The sequence below is a fragment of the Mustela nigripes genome, chromosome 5 (genome assembly GCF_022355385.1).
Source record: "Mustela nigripes isolate SB6536 chromosome 5, MUSNIG.SB6536, whole genome shotgun sequence".
Taxonomy (NCBI): domain Eukaryota; kingdom Metazoa; phylum Chordata; class Mammalia; order Carnivora; family Mustelidae; genus Mustela; species Mustela nigripes.
In genome coordinates, this window is record NC_081561.1 from 127,714,321 (window position 1) to 127,728,649 (window position 14,329).

Genomic DNA, 14,329 nt, shown 5'->3' on the forward strand with positions numbered 1-14,329 from the left:
AATATATCTAGTTCTTACTTCTAAAGGATGAAGAATTATTTCCTTATAAAGTTTCACAATGTTTTCAATATTTTCCAAATAATCCTCAGGTCTCTGAACTATATGTTGAAGGATTTCAGCCACCATCTGCATTTCTGCAATAAATGCCTAAATGGAAAAAAAAGAGATTTTCAAAATCTTTACCTTAATGATTATTTAATTTAGAAGCCATACCTCTCTCTCATTACATCTACATGCCTAAAGCTGAATGAGAAGCAGATAGAAGGGAGAATGAGGATTTTTATTTAAGAGACAATGAATGCCCCAAGGGTGAAAGTAAGACTGAGTCCAGCGTAGTTGAAGACTAACTAGAAGGCCAATGGAGCAGCTGGAACACAGCGAGCAGGCAGGGCAAGACAGTCAGGGATGAGATCAGGGAGACCAGGTCTATGGCCTTTCAAATTACACGAGGGTGTTTGAATTTTCATCTACGGGTAATAGAAAGTCACTAAGGGTCATATTTTTAAAACATGGCTCTGGCTTTTGTGAAGAATGGAATGGGGATGCAGAGGAAAGTGGAAGCCAAAAGAACATATACAAAGCTACTATAGCAATTTAGGGAGATTAACAGTTGTGTGTATATAAGTTTCATGAAATTATTGGCCATCAACCCAAGTGGGTGACATGTTTGCATACCTGACTTCTAAACATGGCTATGCTACTAGGCAGACATCACAGCAAACCAGGCCCAGGGGGTTGAATTCAGTCTGAAGACATTAATTTGATTAAATCCCATAATATTGGTCTACACTGTGTTTTTGAAATTTTGGATTAGTTGCCAACTACTTTTAAAATGCTGATTTTGGCTTCTTTGGAAAAATCAGACTACCTGGTAAAAATAGACCAGAATTCCCACATGGCAAGAGTTGGCTGGGCTGGAGCTGAGAGGCAGCTGTCCTCTGAAGAAGCGCATACGCTCACTAGCTGTCCAGTGGAACTTTCTGCGGTGATGGAAGTGTTGTGTATCTGTGCTGCCCAGTTTGGAAGATGCAGCCATATTTGGTCACGAGCACTTGAAATGTGGCTAGTACTACTGAGGAACTAAATTTTAAATTTTATATAATTTTAATGAATTTAAAGAGCCACATAGAACTCTCTGTTGCTATGAAATGAGGCCGCTTAGCTGTCAGGATGTGGAAGGACTTCCATACTGACAAGAAGGTTAAACTTGATGGCCTCTAGATTATGATCTAATAGTTCTTGGAAACATGACATATTTGTTCTATTCCCCCAGATTAAATAAAAATTTAAAATGTAATTTTCTCTAGTATCTTCTATTTTCTTTACCCATGCTATTATTTAATTTAATTTTAGCAAATTTTAAAAGTGTAATATATGATACTGGGATATTACCTCTTCTTCTTCTTGCTCTTCCTCCTCTTCCCCTTCCTCTTCTACTTTTCCTTCTTTTTGGGCTTCTTTCCTTCTTTTCCTACGATTCTCAATGACTTCCGGATCCCACTGATCTCTTCTGTAGATGTACCCTGTACCACCGTGCTGTCTTTGCCCAGAAATTCTTTGGCATAGATCGTAGTCAGGGCACTAAGGAACAACATTAGTAATTTTAACAAGCATCCTCAGTGATTCTGATGCCGACAGGTCAGGCACCACACTTTGAGAAACAACACTTTAGGACCTTCCTTGATCATGTTCGGATTTCTTCAGGCCAGCTCTATGTGGAGTTAGATGGGATGGGTATTTACTGAGCAAGACTTATTTAGGCTTCCTAATTCATTAGGCTTCCTAATTCACAAGAAAGATTTCAACCCTCTCAAGTCATTTTTATAATGTGTGTTTGCCCTTCCTTATTCAGCAACCCAGGATACCCACACTGTAGGGACTCATATGAAAGTGAGTCTGAAGGACATGTGTCAGAGCAGAGGTCCTCACACTTCAGTGGGCATCAAGAGTCATGTGAAGGGCTTTTCAACACAGATAGCTGGACACCCCCTTCTGGTTCCCCCTCAAGTTTCTGAGTCATAGTTCTGGGGTGGGCCCTAAGAATATGTATGCCTAACAAACTTCTGAGTGCTGCTGTTGCAGTTGGCTCTGGGACAGTACTCTGAGAACCACTGCTGTAGTAGATCCGGTCCTGGCCCATAATTATTTTATTTTATTTTAAGCATAGGCCCCTTTAGAATGTGAGGAAAGCTATTGGCTTCTGCTTCAGAAAAACAGATATACACAATAAAATAATTTCAGAAGGTTCACAGATGTTTAAGGATTCCTGGATTCTAGGCTAAGAGCTTCTGCTCTAGAAGTTCCAAGATTTATCCCCAAGTAAGGCCAAACCACCAGAGAAATGTGTGTTGTATTGAGTTCTGTTTCACATTAGGCCCTCTGATTACACTTAAGTCAATGTGTAGAGACCACCTGGATACCCACTACCACATTTACAATATAAATGAGATTAAGGGCTTTATTCTCTACATTGATTATATATATATATATATATATATATATATATATATATATATTTAAAAAATATATATATATATATTTTAAATTTTATTTTATTTATTTAACAGGCAGAGAGAGAGAGAGAGAGAGAACACAAGGAAGCAGAGTGGCAGGCAGAGAGAGGGAGAAGAAGACTCGTGCTGAGCAGAAAGCCCCATGCTGGGCTCGATCCCAGGACCCTGGGATCATGACCCAGCAGAAGGCAGCCACTTAATCAACTGAGCCACCCAGGCACCCCTACATTGATGATATTTATACTAAGACCCATGTAAGATATTTCTCTCACTTAAAATTTTAATTCGAATTTCTCTCATTTTGTTTTTTCTGAAGAACATCTTGTCTTTTCATAGACAATGTGAATTTTATGTAAGTGATCACATTTCCCATTCTACTTTGGCTCATCAAACTCAAAAGCAAATTTATGTCCCAAATTAGTAAGCGTTTGGAGGCTAATGGCCTCTGCGTCTGTACTTTTATTCCACCAAGTGTTAATTTCCTATACAATCTATGTTTTCCATGGCTTGGACTTTATATTTGGTTTTGTTAATTGTTTGAGATCTTTTCTTCTCTCCCTTTCACACGTGTGACATTCTCAAAGTCCGTGCAGGGATTTTGACTGGTCTCCAACCACAGCCTGTGGTAGGCTGTAGATGACATCACGCGCAGCATTGCAAGACCTCCTCTCTCTCACAGCTAACACTAACACACTCCCAGGTGCCAGCATCTGGGTGGAGAATCATCTCATTTACTTTGAGCTGTCAAACCCTTTGGAGAATTAGGCAGATATGGATATAAAAGCTTATTGTTAATTTTCATATAAACAAGCAGACCTGGACTTCCTGAATTCTTGTCATACCTCCATGAGGCAGTTATTATTTTTGTAAAGAGGAAGTTGTGTCTTCTAAATGTCATCTACCATATGCTGTTGATAAAGGAGAGATCGGGAACAGGATCCAGTCTTGATTCAATCTAGCAATGTTTTTTTTTGTTTTTTTTTAATTAATTTTTTATTTTTTATATAACAATCATATGTCCAACTTATTTGCTCCTTCTTTTGTTTTATTTAACTGACAGACTTATCAGGTGTCTGTTAGGTACTACATCTTGTGTTAGTTGATGTTTATATGAGTAAGACATGGTTTTTGCCTTCATATAAGGCAGAGTCCAGAAGGAAAATGGGTAATTACAATATATAATACGATAAAATGATAGAAGAGAGCAACATGAATGGTCATCAGGAAAGTATTCAACTTTTCTGTAGTAAGTAAGGTATGGGGATAAGGAGGAAGAGAAAAGGAGAGGAGGAGAGAGAGAGAAAAGGAGAAAGCAAGAGTGAGAGAGAACGAGAGAGTTAGTTGGTGTGTTGGTGTGGAAGGGGTGGTCATCAGGGAAACAGATGATGTCTGAAATGACTTTCAGAGGATGACTATGTTGAAGACTGTTGAAGAGGCAGAGGGATTTCTTGTGGATGGAGCTGCAGGTGCAGAAGCACAGAGGTATCAGAAAGTATAACTTAGTAGTCCCTATGGTTGATATATGTTATCATTTCCTTAACTACTTAATATATTTTTCAGATTTTATTCATTTATTTGAGAGAGAGAGAGAGAGAGAGAGAAGCAGACTCCCCACTCAATGCAGAGCGCAACTAGGGGCTCCATTTCCAAGACCCTGAAATCATGACCTGAGATGAAGGCAGGTGTTTAACAGACTGAGCCCCTCAGGAGCCCCATTAATATTCTTGCAGACATTCCTTGAATTCCACTACTGTCAAAAAGAATGATTAACTATAGTAACAAAACAACTAATATTCTTACCTTAATATTGATTATAATATCAGGTTTCAAATTTAAATTTTTAATTAATTCTATTTGCTGCAAAGTAGTCATGGTATCCTCTGAAAGAGTTGGTAGTTCAGTGATAACATAACCTGTTGAGTAAAATATATAATTTTTAAAGTTTATAATATTATCACTGTATGAGAGCATTGACTCATTATTGCTTTATAAGATGTCATTTGCTTATGGATGAAAAGATTAATATAGATCTTAAAATCTACATATATTTTCAATTAATTGTTAAGTTTATTGCCACATGAAGCATAATTATGAATACTGTTTTTCTGATCATAAATAAAATTACTGAGCTAGGAGGAGACATCTTTAAAAATTCCAAATCAATTTATTTTAAGCATATGAGGTGTCTAGGAGAGAAAATCTGTGATAATAATTCTTTGAACATTAGGAAAGCTGTAAAGGTATATTATAGGGGGTGTATAGTATACTATTTTCCTCCTAAAGCTAATATTTCATAATAGAATATGTACATAGGTAGTGTTTATATAAATATGGGGAGTAAGAAAACACCCATGTTCTCCCCATACTGTTTAAAAAACGAACATTTTCAGTATGATTTTGGCTTAGCACATTATCTTGCATTCCCACCCAGAAACCTGAATCTGCTCACTGAAATTCACCCCATTTGCCATCATCACATTAATTTCCTTAATATATTTCTTTATGTTGCTCTCTTGCTTGAGAAAATTTTCTCTTATTATTATTCTCAATTCCCTCAGAATTAAGGACATCAGTCAATTTTTCTACTATTTTAATAGGAACTTTTTTTTTCTTGAAAGAACTGACAGACAAATTGTGGTTATTCAGTTTGGGATATTTGGCAGACATTTTATAAAAAGTGAGTGGAGTGAGCTGGTCACTTTAAGGACAACTGACAGTATTTGTTCCAATAATAAAATTCCAGCAAAAATTCAAATTTTAGAAAGAGTGTATCTACTGCCATAAGCTTAACAACCTCCCAATTTTTAGAGCTTTTCTTAATGAAATTGGTGGCGAAATTAATAAGTGATTTTTTTGATAGTGTATAATAAAAAGTATCAACATTTGGAAAACCTGCACAACTTAGTGAGTCAATATTTTCCAAAATAACCACTGCATGGTGCCGGCAAGTCATGCATGGGTAGAAGACCTAATCCAAGTTCAAGATAGACAAATGGATTTTATGGAACAGAGTTTGAAAAGTCCTCCATGTGGTTTCAGATTCTACAATGCAAATAACTTTTAAGAAAAATCCCCTCAGTGAGTTTTAATGTAGGATTCAAGAACAGTCACAATTATTCTAAAGACTATTAAAATATACTTCCCCTTTCTAACTACATATTTGTGTGAAGCTGGGTTTTCCTCATATATTTCAATAAAAACAATATACTGCAACAGATTGAGCAATAGGAGATATGAGAATCCAGTCGGGTCTTCTCTTAAGCCAGATATTACAGAGGTTTGCAAAGATGAAAAATAATACCACTCTTCTAAGTTTTTTGATTTGAAGAATATAATTTTTTTTATAAAATATGCTATCACTGTGAACATGTGATGGTTTTGTTATGATTTTTAAACATATTTTATTTTCTTCTTTTATTTATTATTTTTTAAAAGAGTTTATTTGACAGAGAGATCACAAGTAGGCAGAGAGGCAGGCAGAGAGTGAGAGGGAAGCAGATTCCCCACTGAGCAGAGAGCCTGATGCAGGGCTCCATCCCAGGACTCTGAGATCATGACCTGAGCCGAAGGCAGAGGCCTTAACCCACTGAGCCACCCAGGTGCCCTTATTTTTCTTCTTTTAAAGAAATGTTTTAAACATTTCTTAGTTTCAATTTCTAATACGATAGATACTGATAGATATAACCCAAGTAAACAAAAGCTCTTTTGGGGCCTCAACAGTCTTTATAAGTATAAAGGAGTCTTGAGACTAAAAAGTTTGAGAACTGCTATTCCATGCAATGCATAGAATAGTATGATTTTAAAAAGTTATTTTCTGTTGAGAGATGAATAAATGAATGTGCCTAATAAGCCAATCTCAAAATTCTCTCTTTAGAATATGCTTATCAAATGCATATTATTATCTTTTTATTTTATAAAAGCAGACCAACAACTACCATAGTAATTCCAAAATCTCATCAACTCCTTAGGCATTTCTCCTAAACTTTTTCAAACACTTTACCATCTGCTAACTATATGCTGGATGCAATCCCAAGTAGTTTAATTTCAAAAGGCCAAAAGGGAGACCTATTATCTTTGGTTTGGGATATATGAACTATAACCATGATTCTCTCCCGTCTTGCTATAATCTTTGGATTCCAACTCTGCCTATTCTTCTGCTTTTGCTCTTGTCTTTGAAAGACTTTGAAATACTGGTGGTATCCTAAGGCATCCATTCTATTCAAGGTTCCTTTAATGAACCCAACAACTCCCTGCAAAAATTTAGCCACCGCATGCATTGGCCTTGTCTTAGGAACTGGGCCAGACCTTTCTCTACTTACTGCCTCCTGCTGCTCTTGCTTTTTTTCCACTTGGCTTCCTACTTCCTTAGTTTGGTTTGGATCTTATTGTTAAATTATCCTCCATTTGATTAACAACCTTATTGGAAACTTGTCAAGACATTGGGATGTGATGGCTGGCATTAACCTCCTGGTTTAAAAGTGAGTATTGTGGTGCAGTGGCCTGGTCCTAGACTGAATGCAAACCTTGCCCAGTTTTCCCCTCCTGACTGGACATTTCCAGAGACCATCAGTCTCCAGAATTCATGCCCTCCCCTTCCAAGCAACAGGGGGTTACACAGTACCTTCCTCTCATTCCTTCTGCTGGTAGCACGGCCCACCATCTGTGTATTACAAAGGGATGACAGCAAGATGTTTGGCATTCTGTATGCTGTGCTCTCCAGGACCCTGTATATTACTACAGTCACTGCTACTGAGGGGACAGCTTATCAGGCATTTCAAGTACAACTGTTTGTAGATATCCTAAACCTCAGGCATACATGTGGACTGGAATGAGTTTATAACTTGGTCTCTTTCCTAGTGGAAGCAGCAGAAGAGTGGGTAGCTTCCATGGAGTCTGACAGGCCAGTATTTGGGCAGCTTGAATTTTCTGAGTGATGAGTTTTAGGGTCTTACCCATTGAGAGGTGGCCAGTATCATCACACCCAGGCCCTAGGAACAAGTCTATGGAAGAGATGTGGGAGAGTGGAAGAGCTTAGTTCTCTAGACCCAATTCTGGATACTTACAAGGACATTTCCTCATAGACAGATCAGAGCTGCCAAGCCCACTGCCAGCCTCTCTAACCCCAGAGACGTGTGTGAGGATGGAAGCATAGATGAGGACTTCCCCTCTCTGTCCCATATCTCCTTGATACCATTGCCAAGCCCCTACCTTCAATGCTGAAGATGGAAGAGTGGGAGACCTCCTGCCACTCCTTGCTGCGAGGCTCTGTTTGTACCAGCATTGGCAGAGTAGACACGCTGCAGGCTAGTGTTCAGCCTGTATCAACCCCACCAGGAAGAAGCTGAAATACTGTCCATATGACTGCCCAGGGGTAACTACTTGGTCCATGCCATCCCTTTACCCCCACTTTCTGGTACAGTGGAATGAATTATTTCCACCAAACTGAAGATGGCATGCCACTGCTTTCAGATTGAAGCGACGAGAGATTCAGAGATATCAAGTAGTTTATGTTCATCCAGCCCTAATAGGTACCTGACCTCATGCCAGCCTGATCTGAATGGATACACTGGTGATCAATGACTTATGAGACCATCCACAATGGGATATGTCGGGGACAGGGAATGCCCAGACTAGGGCTGTCCATCATTACTGGAGCAAGTGAGTTTTTCTGGAATCTAGAAACAGGAAGCAAATAGGGACTTCCCAGGATGCCTAGGCATTGGCTCTGACCCAAGTTTTGAAAGCTCCTCACTTCCAATTTCACTCCTACCATCTACCAGGCTGGTGGGTAGGACCAAGTATCAGAAAGACTCCTTGATGAGCAAAGACTTTTAAACTGCATTTAGCAAGATGCTAGATTCCACAGAAATTCCTCTGGGGATGCCATAGACTAGGTGGGGGGAGTTTGGGCAGAAGGGATTCTAGGTTCTGTCCCCACTAGAGCCCTTAAAAAGCCCAGTTGTGCATACCTAAAACACAGCCATGCAATTGCATGTTAATCGTGTGGCCCTCAGACTCAAGAAACCATTTATACTGCTTCTCTTCTGCCAGCTCTCAGAGCAAGCATCAGTGTACAGTAAGTCTAGGGGAAAGAGGAGTACATTAAATGATTTTAAGGGATGCCAGTCAGCAAGATCCAAAATGAAGGAAATTCTTAAACACAGATAACTTAAACATAGATAACTTGCTTTTTCAACAAAGAGAACACAAGATGATAGAAGGAGGTAGAGGGATTTTATAGATTAAAAGGGACTTGAGACATACTAAGCAATTGCTATATGTGAAACCTGGTTAGATCCCCCCCCCCAAAAAAAAACTAAGCAAACAAAATGAACAAACAACAACAACACACACACAAATAAAACAAAAAAAAAATCCAAAAAACAAACAAAATAAAACCCCAAAATGGAAAACCAAAAAACAAAACCCAAAAATCAGGTAGGAAAAAAAATACACAAGGCAAATAATGAAATCTGACCACAGAGTGGTCAGTAAATGATTTACTATTAATTTAGTAGGCATGATAATGTAATGTGATGCTAGGTTTAAAAATATTCCTTACCTTTTTGAAATATATACTAAAACCTTTACAGATGAATTGATATGATATGAATTAGCTTCAAAATAAAGTAGGTTAGTAGAGGAATGTGGGCAGGAGGTCACATAAAACAAGATGAGACAAGAGTCTTCATCGAAGCTGGGTGAGGGACACATGGGGGTTTTATATCACTTTTACTTTTGTTTGAAATCTTCCACAAGAAGAAGTTAAAAAGATTCTGAACATCATGAATGGCATAACTGAGTAGGTTTATTTTTTCATTATTTTTTCTCTTTTTGCCTATATTTATTATTTATACCATGTTTTGGGGGGGCAAATTACTCTAAATTTTTCAAGAGGTAAGGGGAGATGAAATATAAAAAGGAGATATTTACCTGCCTATGCATATACACGCTTCAGCTTCAATCACGATGATTTTGGAGGTCATTTATGGACCCATGTTGGAATTCTGTCATTGTCCTTTTTATTCATTTAACCTCCTACATTCTGGATGTTTTCTCAAGCTCAACTTCTTTATCACTGATCACTAGTTAGAAGACTGATGTGTAGACAAAGTATATGTGTGTGTGTGTGTGTGTATATATATATATATATATATACATATATATATATATAACAACATATGTAATAGGTGAAATTTTTCTATACGTGGGTGGATAGATGTAGTTTGTTCTGTATATCATCTACATGTAGAGAAATCTTTCTACTTATAGATGTAAATGATACAGACATAGTTTGCAGGGACGTCTGCTTTTGGTACTTCCATTATTGACTTGCTTTGGCAATCATGATTTTTACTTTACTGCATTTTATTTTTATCCCTATATTCTTTTTTTAAATTTAATTTTATTTTTTCAGTGTTTCAAGATTCATTGTTTATGCACCGCTCCCAGTGCTCTATCCCTATATTCTTAAGAGTCACAACGTCTCTCCTAACTTACTAAGGATATAAAGCAGCTTGCTAAGTTTTTCTTCTTTAATTCAATAAATCTATTTTGGGTGGGTGATTTTCTCCCCAGCCCATCTTCTTCTTCCTTCTTTTACAAATGTCATAGGGTATGCTCTTTTCTATTTAGTCGTTCTAAGCTTCAGTAGTCTTTGAAACCCCTGCTCAGCATCTGTTGGAATGCAGGGAGACTTCTTGGGTCCAGAGTGAGAGGGTGGACGGGGTGAACAGACCGAAGCCTGCCAGTAACTGGGGCAGGAGGGTAAGCTGGCACTAGACAAGAAATTCCTGCCTGATAAGTGTGGATTAATGCAAAGAAGGCGGACAGGACTCAGTAATAAAACTCTGAGTGAATGGGAAAGCAGTCAGCAGAGGCTGTCTGCACTGTAAGGACCACGGGAGAGTGTCGATCCCTTCCTGGATAACACAGAGCTCAAAGAAGATGGAACCATTTAAATTTATTTATTTGTTTACAAATGTAGAGTCTGAAGAATAAAAGGAAGTAAACAAAAATATGTAAGCTGCAGGCACCTGGGTGGCTCAGTGGGTTAAATCCTCTGCCTTTGGCTCAGGTCATGAGCTCAGAGTCCTGGGATCCAGCCCAGCATCGGGCTCTCTGCTCAGCGGGGAGCCTGCTTCCCTTCCTCTCTCTCTGTCTGCCTCTCTACCTACTTGTGATCTCTGTCTGTCAAATAAAAAAAATAAAATCTTAAAAAAAATACCTAACCTGTTTAACGAATTCAGGCTCTAGAATTCTTACTTCAGGGCAAAGGAAACAGCAACTTCAGAAATTATGTGTGCCTCATCTAAAGCATGAGTTTTAAGACTGCTTTGATAGCCACCGATTTACAAAAACAAACATACCAAAGTGAGAAACTTGCAGAGAGTTGAGCTTCTCCAACATTAGCTTTATGATAAGTTCTTCGGGAATGCTTTGACCACTGAGCAGTATTGACTGCAACTAAGAACCAACAAAGATAGTGTATATTAGTGTATATACACTTGTGACACAGAGCTTTTTTTTTTTTTTTTAAATCATAATAATTTTGACACTTAGATTTACCATAACTCCTGATTCAGTTTCCCTCGCAATCTGTTCTTCCAACACTGGTAAAGCTAAAATATGAATTCAAAATATTAGCACAAGCTGATATTAGAATTGCCAAATTAAGAAACACATTTGTGTTTTATAATGGTAACAAAGATTAATATTTGCATATCACTTTAAGAGTTTTCAAAGCACATTTATACACATTATGTCACTTAAGCTAGCCAAAGGATGAGGCAGCAGATTGTATTCCACAAAGAACTTGTCTCTGCTATTCTCTAGCTAAAAGATCTTGAGGAAGCTAACTTCTTAAATATCTCTGGGCCTTGCATGCTTATCCCCTGTATAGCACACAAGAGAATGTGAGGATGAAATGACATTGTGTACGGGACAATGATTTGGAATTGTAAAGTGTCACTCAAAATTATACACAAAGTATTATTAGTCTATAGACTTTTACTACCATAGAGTTATATCCAGAGCCCATTAACTTTGCTCTCTGATTAAATGAAAGGAATACGCATCAAGAAATGTAAAAATAAGTAAACACTGGTTAGAAAAAGGGGGCCTGAAGCTGGAATTCCAAAGATTTGTTTCCTTTTAAGAGGAAATATTCTATCCCTTATGGACGACATCCCGGGACAGAAGTGATAGGGACAAGACCTAGGGGAGGAGTCAGGAACTGAATTAAGTCCCTCATTGCTAGTCATCTATGATTGTACAATTTGTCCCCCAAATTGTACCAGATTGCAATTTCACTAACAGCACATGGAATCAACATTTCATAACATTCTAGCCAAAAATAATTATAAAAACTTTAAAGGTTCTTTGTCAATTTGATAGGCAAATATGATCAGTGCTTTTTATTTTAAGATTTTATTTATTTATTTATTTATTTGACAGACAGAGACATAGTGAGAGAAAAAGAACACAAGCAGGGGGAGTGGGAGAGGGAGAAGCAGGCTTCCCAGTGGGCAGAGAGCCCCATGTGGGGCTTGATCCCAGGACCCTGGGATCATGACCTGAGCCAAAGGCAACTGCTTAAGGACTGAGCCACCCAGCGCCTCGGATCAGTGTTATTTTAATTAGCATTTCTTTGAATAACAATTTCTTTGAATAACAACTTTTTTCTTATATTTGTCTATTTTTATTTCTACTTTTATGAATTGACAATTCACTCTTTTTTGCTTATTTTTCTATTAGAAAAAAATAGTTTTATTGATTAAAAGAATATTTTATATAAAGATAGCAGTCCTCATCTTATATACTGCAAAGAACACAAAGCAAAATAATAAAAAATAAAATTTATCATTGAAAATAATTATGTCTTGGGGCACCTGGGTGGCTCAGTAGGTTAAGCATTTGCCTTTGGCTCAGGTCATGATCCCAGGACTCTGGGATTGAGCCCTGCATCCAGCTCCCTGCTCAGTGGGGAAATTGGTTCTCCCTCTCCCTCTGCCCTTCCCAGCTCCCGACTTGTGCTCTCTCTCTCTCTCTCAGATAAATAAATAATATCTTAAAAAATAATTAAGTCTTGAAAAATGCTCTTAAGAACAGTTGTGAGGGTTTCTTTTCTTCTCATCTTTCATAGGGAGATACCCAAAACATATGTCTCCAGTAGTTCTAAATGAGAGAATTAGAGAATTGGAGGCCAGAGAATGAAGTGAGACATTCCATACATCCTCCTAACTTCTATGAACGAAACTAAGACTATCTGAAAAGCAGAAATAAGCCGATGCTATCATGAAGATAACATTCACTAGGCTGGTAATGTGTGATAAAGTAATTACAGCAAAATGTTAACCACAGAATCTAGATGGTATAATTCTTTACATTTTTATGTATATTTGAAAGTTTTTATAATAAAACTTTGGGGGGGAAGGGTAAGATTTACCTTCTACACGAATACATTTCCATGTCTGTGCTATCTGATGAGCTAACGTTGTCTTCCCAACCCCCTTAAAAAGAAAGATGTTATTTAAAACCCACAAGCATTTGCCAGTGAAACAGATATTCTCATTTTAAAAGACTCTATTGATGGTTACAATACATGAATATTATCAAGTGAATTTTTTGTCCACAAAAATTAATGAATAGTAGACTCTACATATTTATAGCTTAATTTTTCTCTAGTTATTGTCACATTTGCCACATTTTTTGAAGTGATTTAAATAACCTTTTTTAAATTAAGAAAATAACCCTGAAATCAGGCAGCTGTACCATTATGACATTCCAGGTACTGTCCTCTTTTGACTGCCAAATTTTGTAATTTCGAATACATATCATTGTGATTATATTGAAATCCATCACTGTATCTCTTTTCTAAAGTTTTTAGTCATGACTGTTTTGACAGACTTCCACTTAGTAACTTTCAAGAACAAAAAACTCCTACTTAATGGACATCTTTGAAAAGTATAATATTTTCAAGACAGTAGATCATTTTAACATAGCAACATTTGCATCTGAGTGCTCTCACTGTTGACTTTTATTTTAAACATTTTAAAATTTAAATTTAGTTGATTAACATATAATGAACTTTTTTATTTCAGAGGTACGGGTCTGTGATTCATCAGTCTTACATAATACCCAGTGCTCATTACATCACATACCCTCCTTAAGGACCATCACCCAGTAACCCCATCCCTCCACCCACCTCCCCTCCAACAACCTTCAGTTTCCTATGATTAAGAGTTTCTTATGGTTTGTCTCCCTCTCTGGTATCATCTTGTTTTATTTTTTCCACTCTTCCCCTATGATCCTCTGTTTTGTTTCTTACATTCAACATATTAGTGAGATTATATGGCAGTTGTCTTTCTCTGATTGACTTATATCGCTTGGCATAATACCTTCTAGTTCCATACATGTTCACTCTGGACTTGTGAAACTCTACTGAATGTTAAGAAACATAATGAAAGTTACTGGAACCATTTCTTGGTACCTGTCCCAGGGTCTATATAAAATTAAATCAAGGGTAGGATCCAGCCCTTAGTATGTGCTGTTCTGGAAAGGCCCTTTAATTCACCAATTCAGGCTCTCTAATGGTAACTACCAACTAGTTCAATGGCTGAAAATACTGCTCATTTAGAGGTTCTTACTAGAAATGCCTAATAAGGCAGGATACCTTGTGTCATCCATTTTGGTTTCTTTTTATTTTGTGGAAAGACAATATATAGGTCCATGAACACATTGCAAAGGTAAAACACATTGCCTTTCTGTATCTTCAGATATTAATGGGAGAGCCCAGTTTGTCTCCATAGTGTCCT

General features: G+C 37.5%; 1 protein-coding gene across 1 annotated transcript in view; it reads right to left on the reverse strand.

Annotated features, from left to right (window-relative positions):
* The window catches only part of AK9 (adenylate kinase 9), a 113,613-nt gene that overhangs the window by 91,733 nt on the left and 7,551 nt on the right, over nucleotides 1-14,329 (reverse strand). Inside the window, exons 3-8 of the mRNA XM_059401588.1 lie at nucleotides 12,961-13,024; nucleotides 11,082-11,134; nucleotides 10,883-10,979; nucleotides 4,314-4,426; nucleotides 1,393-1,581; nucleotides 19-147 (exon numbers count right to left, since the gene is read on the reverse strand). Coding sequence (XP_059257571.1) covers nucleotides 19-147; nucleotides 1,393-1,581; nucleotides 4,314-4,426; nucleotides 10,883-10,979; nucleotides 11,082-11,134; nucleotides 12,961-13,024 — 645 coding nt within the window. The remainder of the gene's footprint in view (nucleotides 1-18; nucleotides 148-1,392; nucleotides 1,582-4,313; nucleotides 4,427-10,882; nucleotides 10,980-11,081; nucleotides 11,135-12,960; nucleotides 13,025-14,329) is intronic.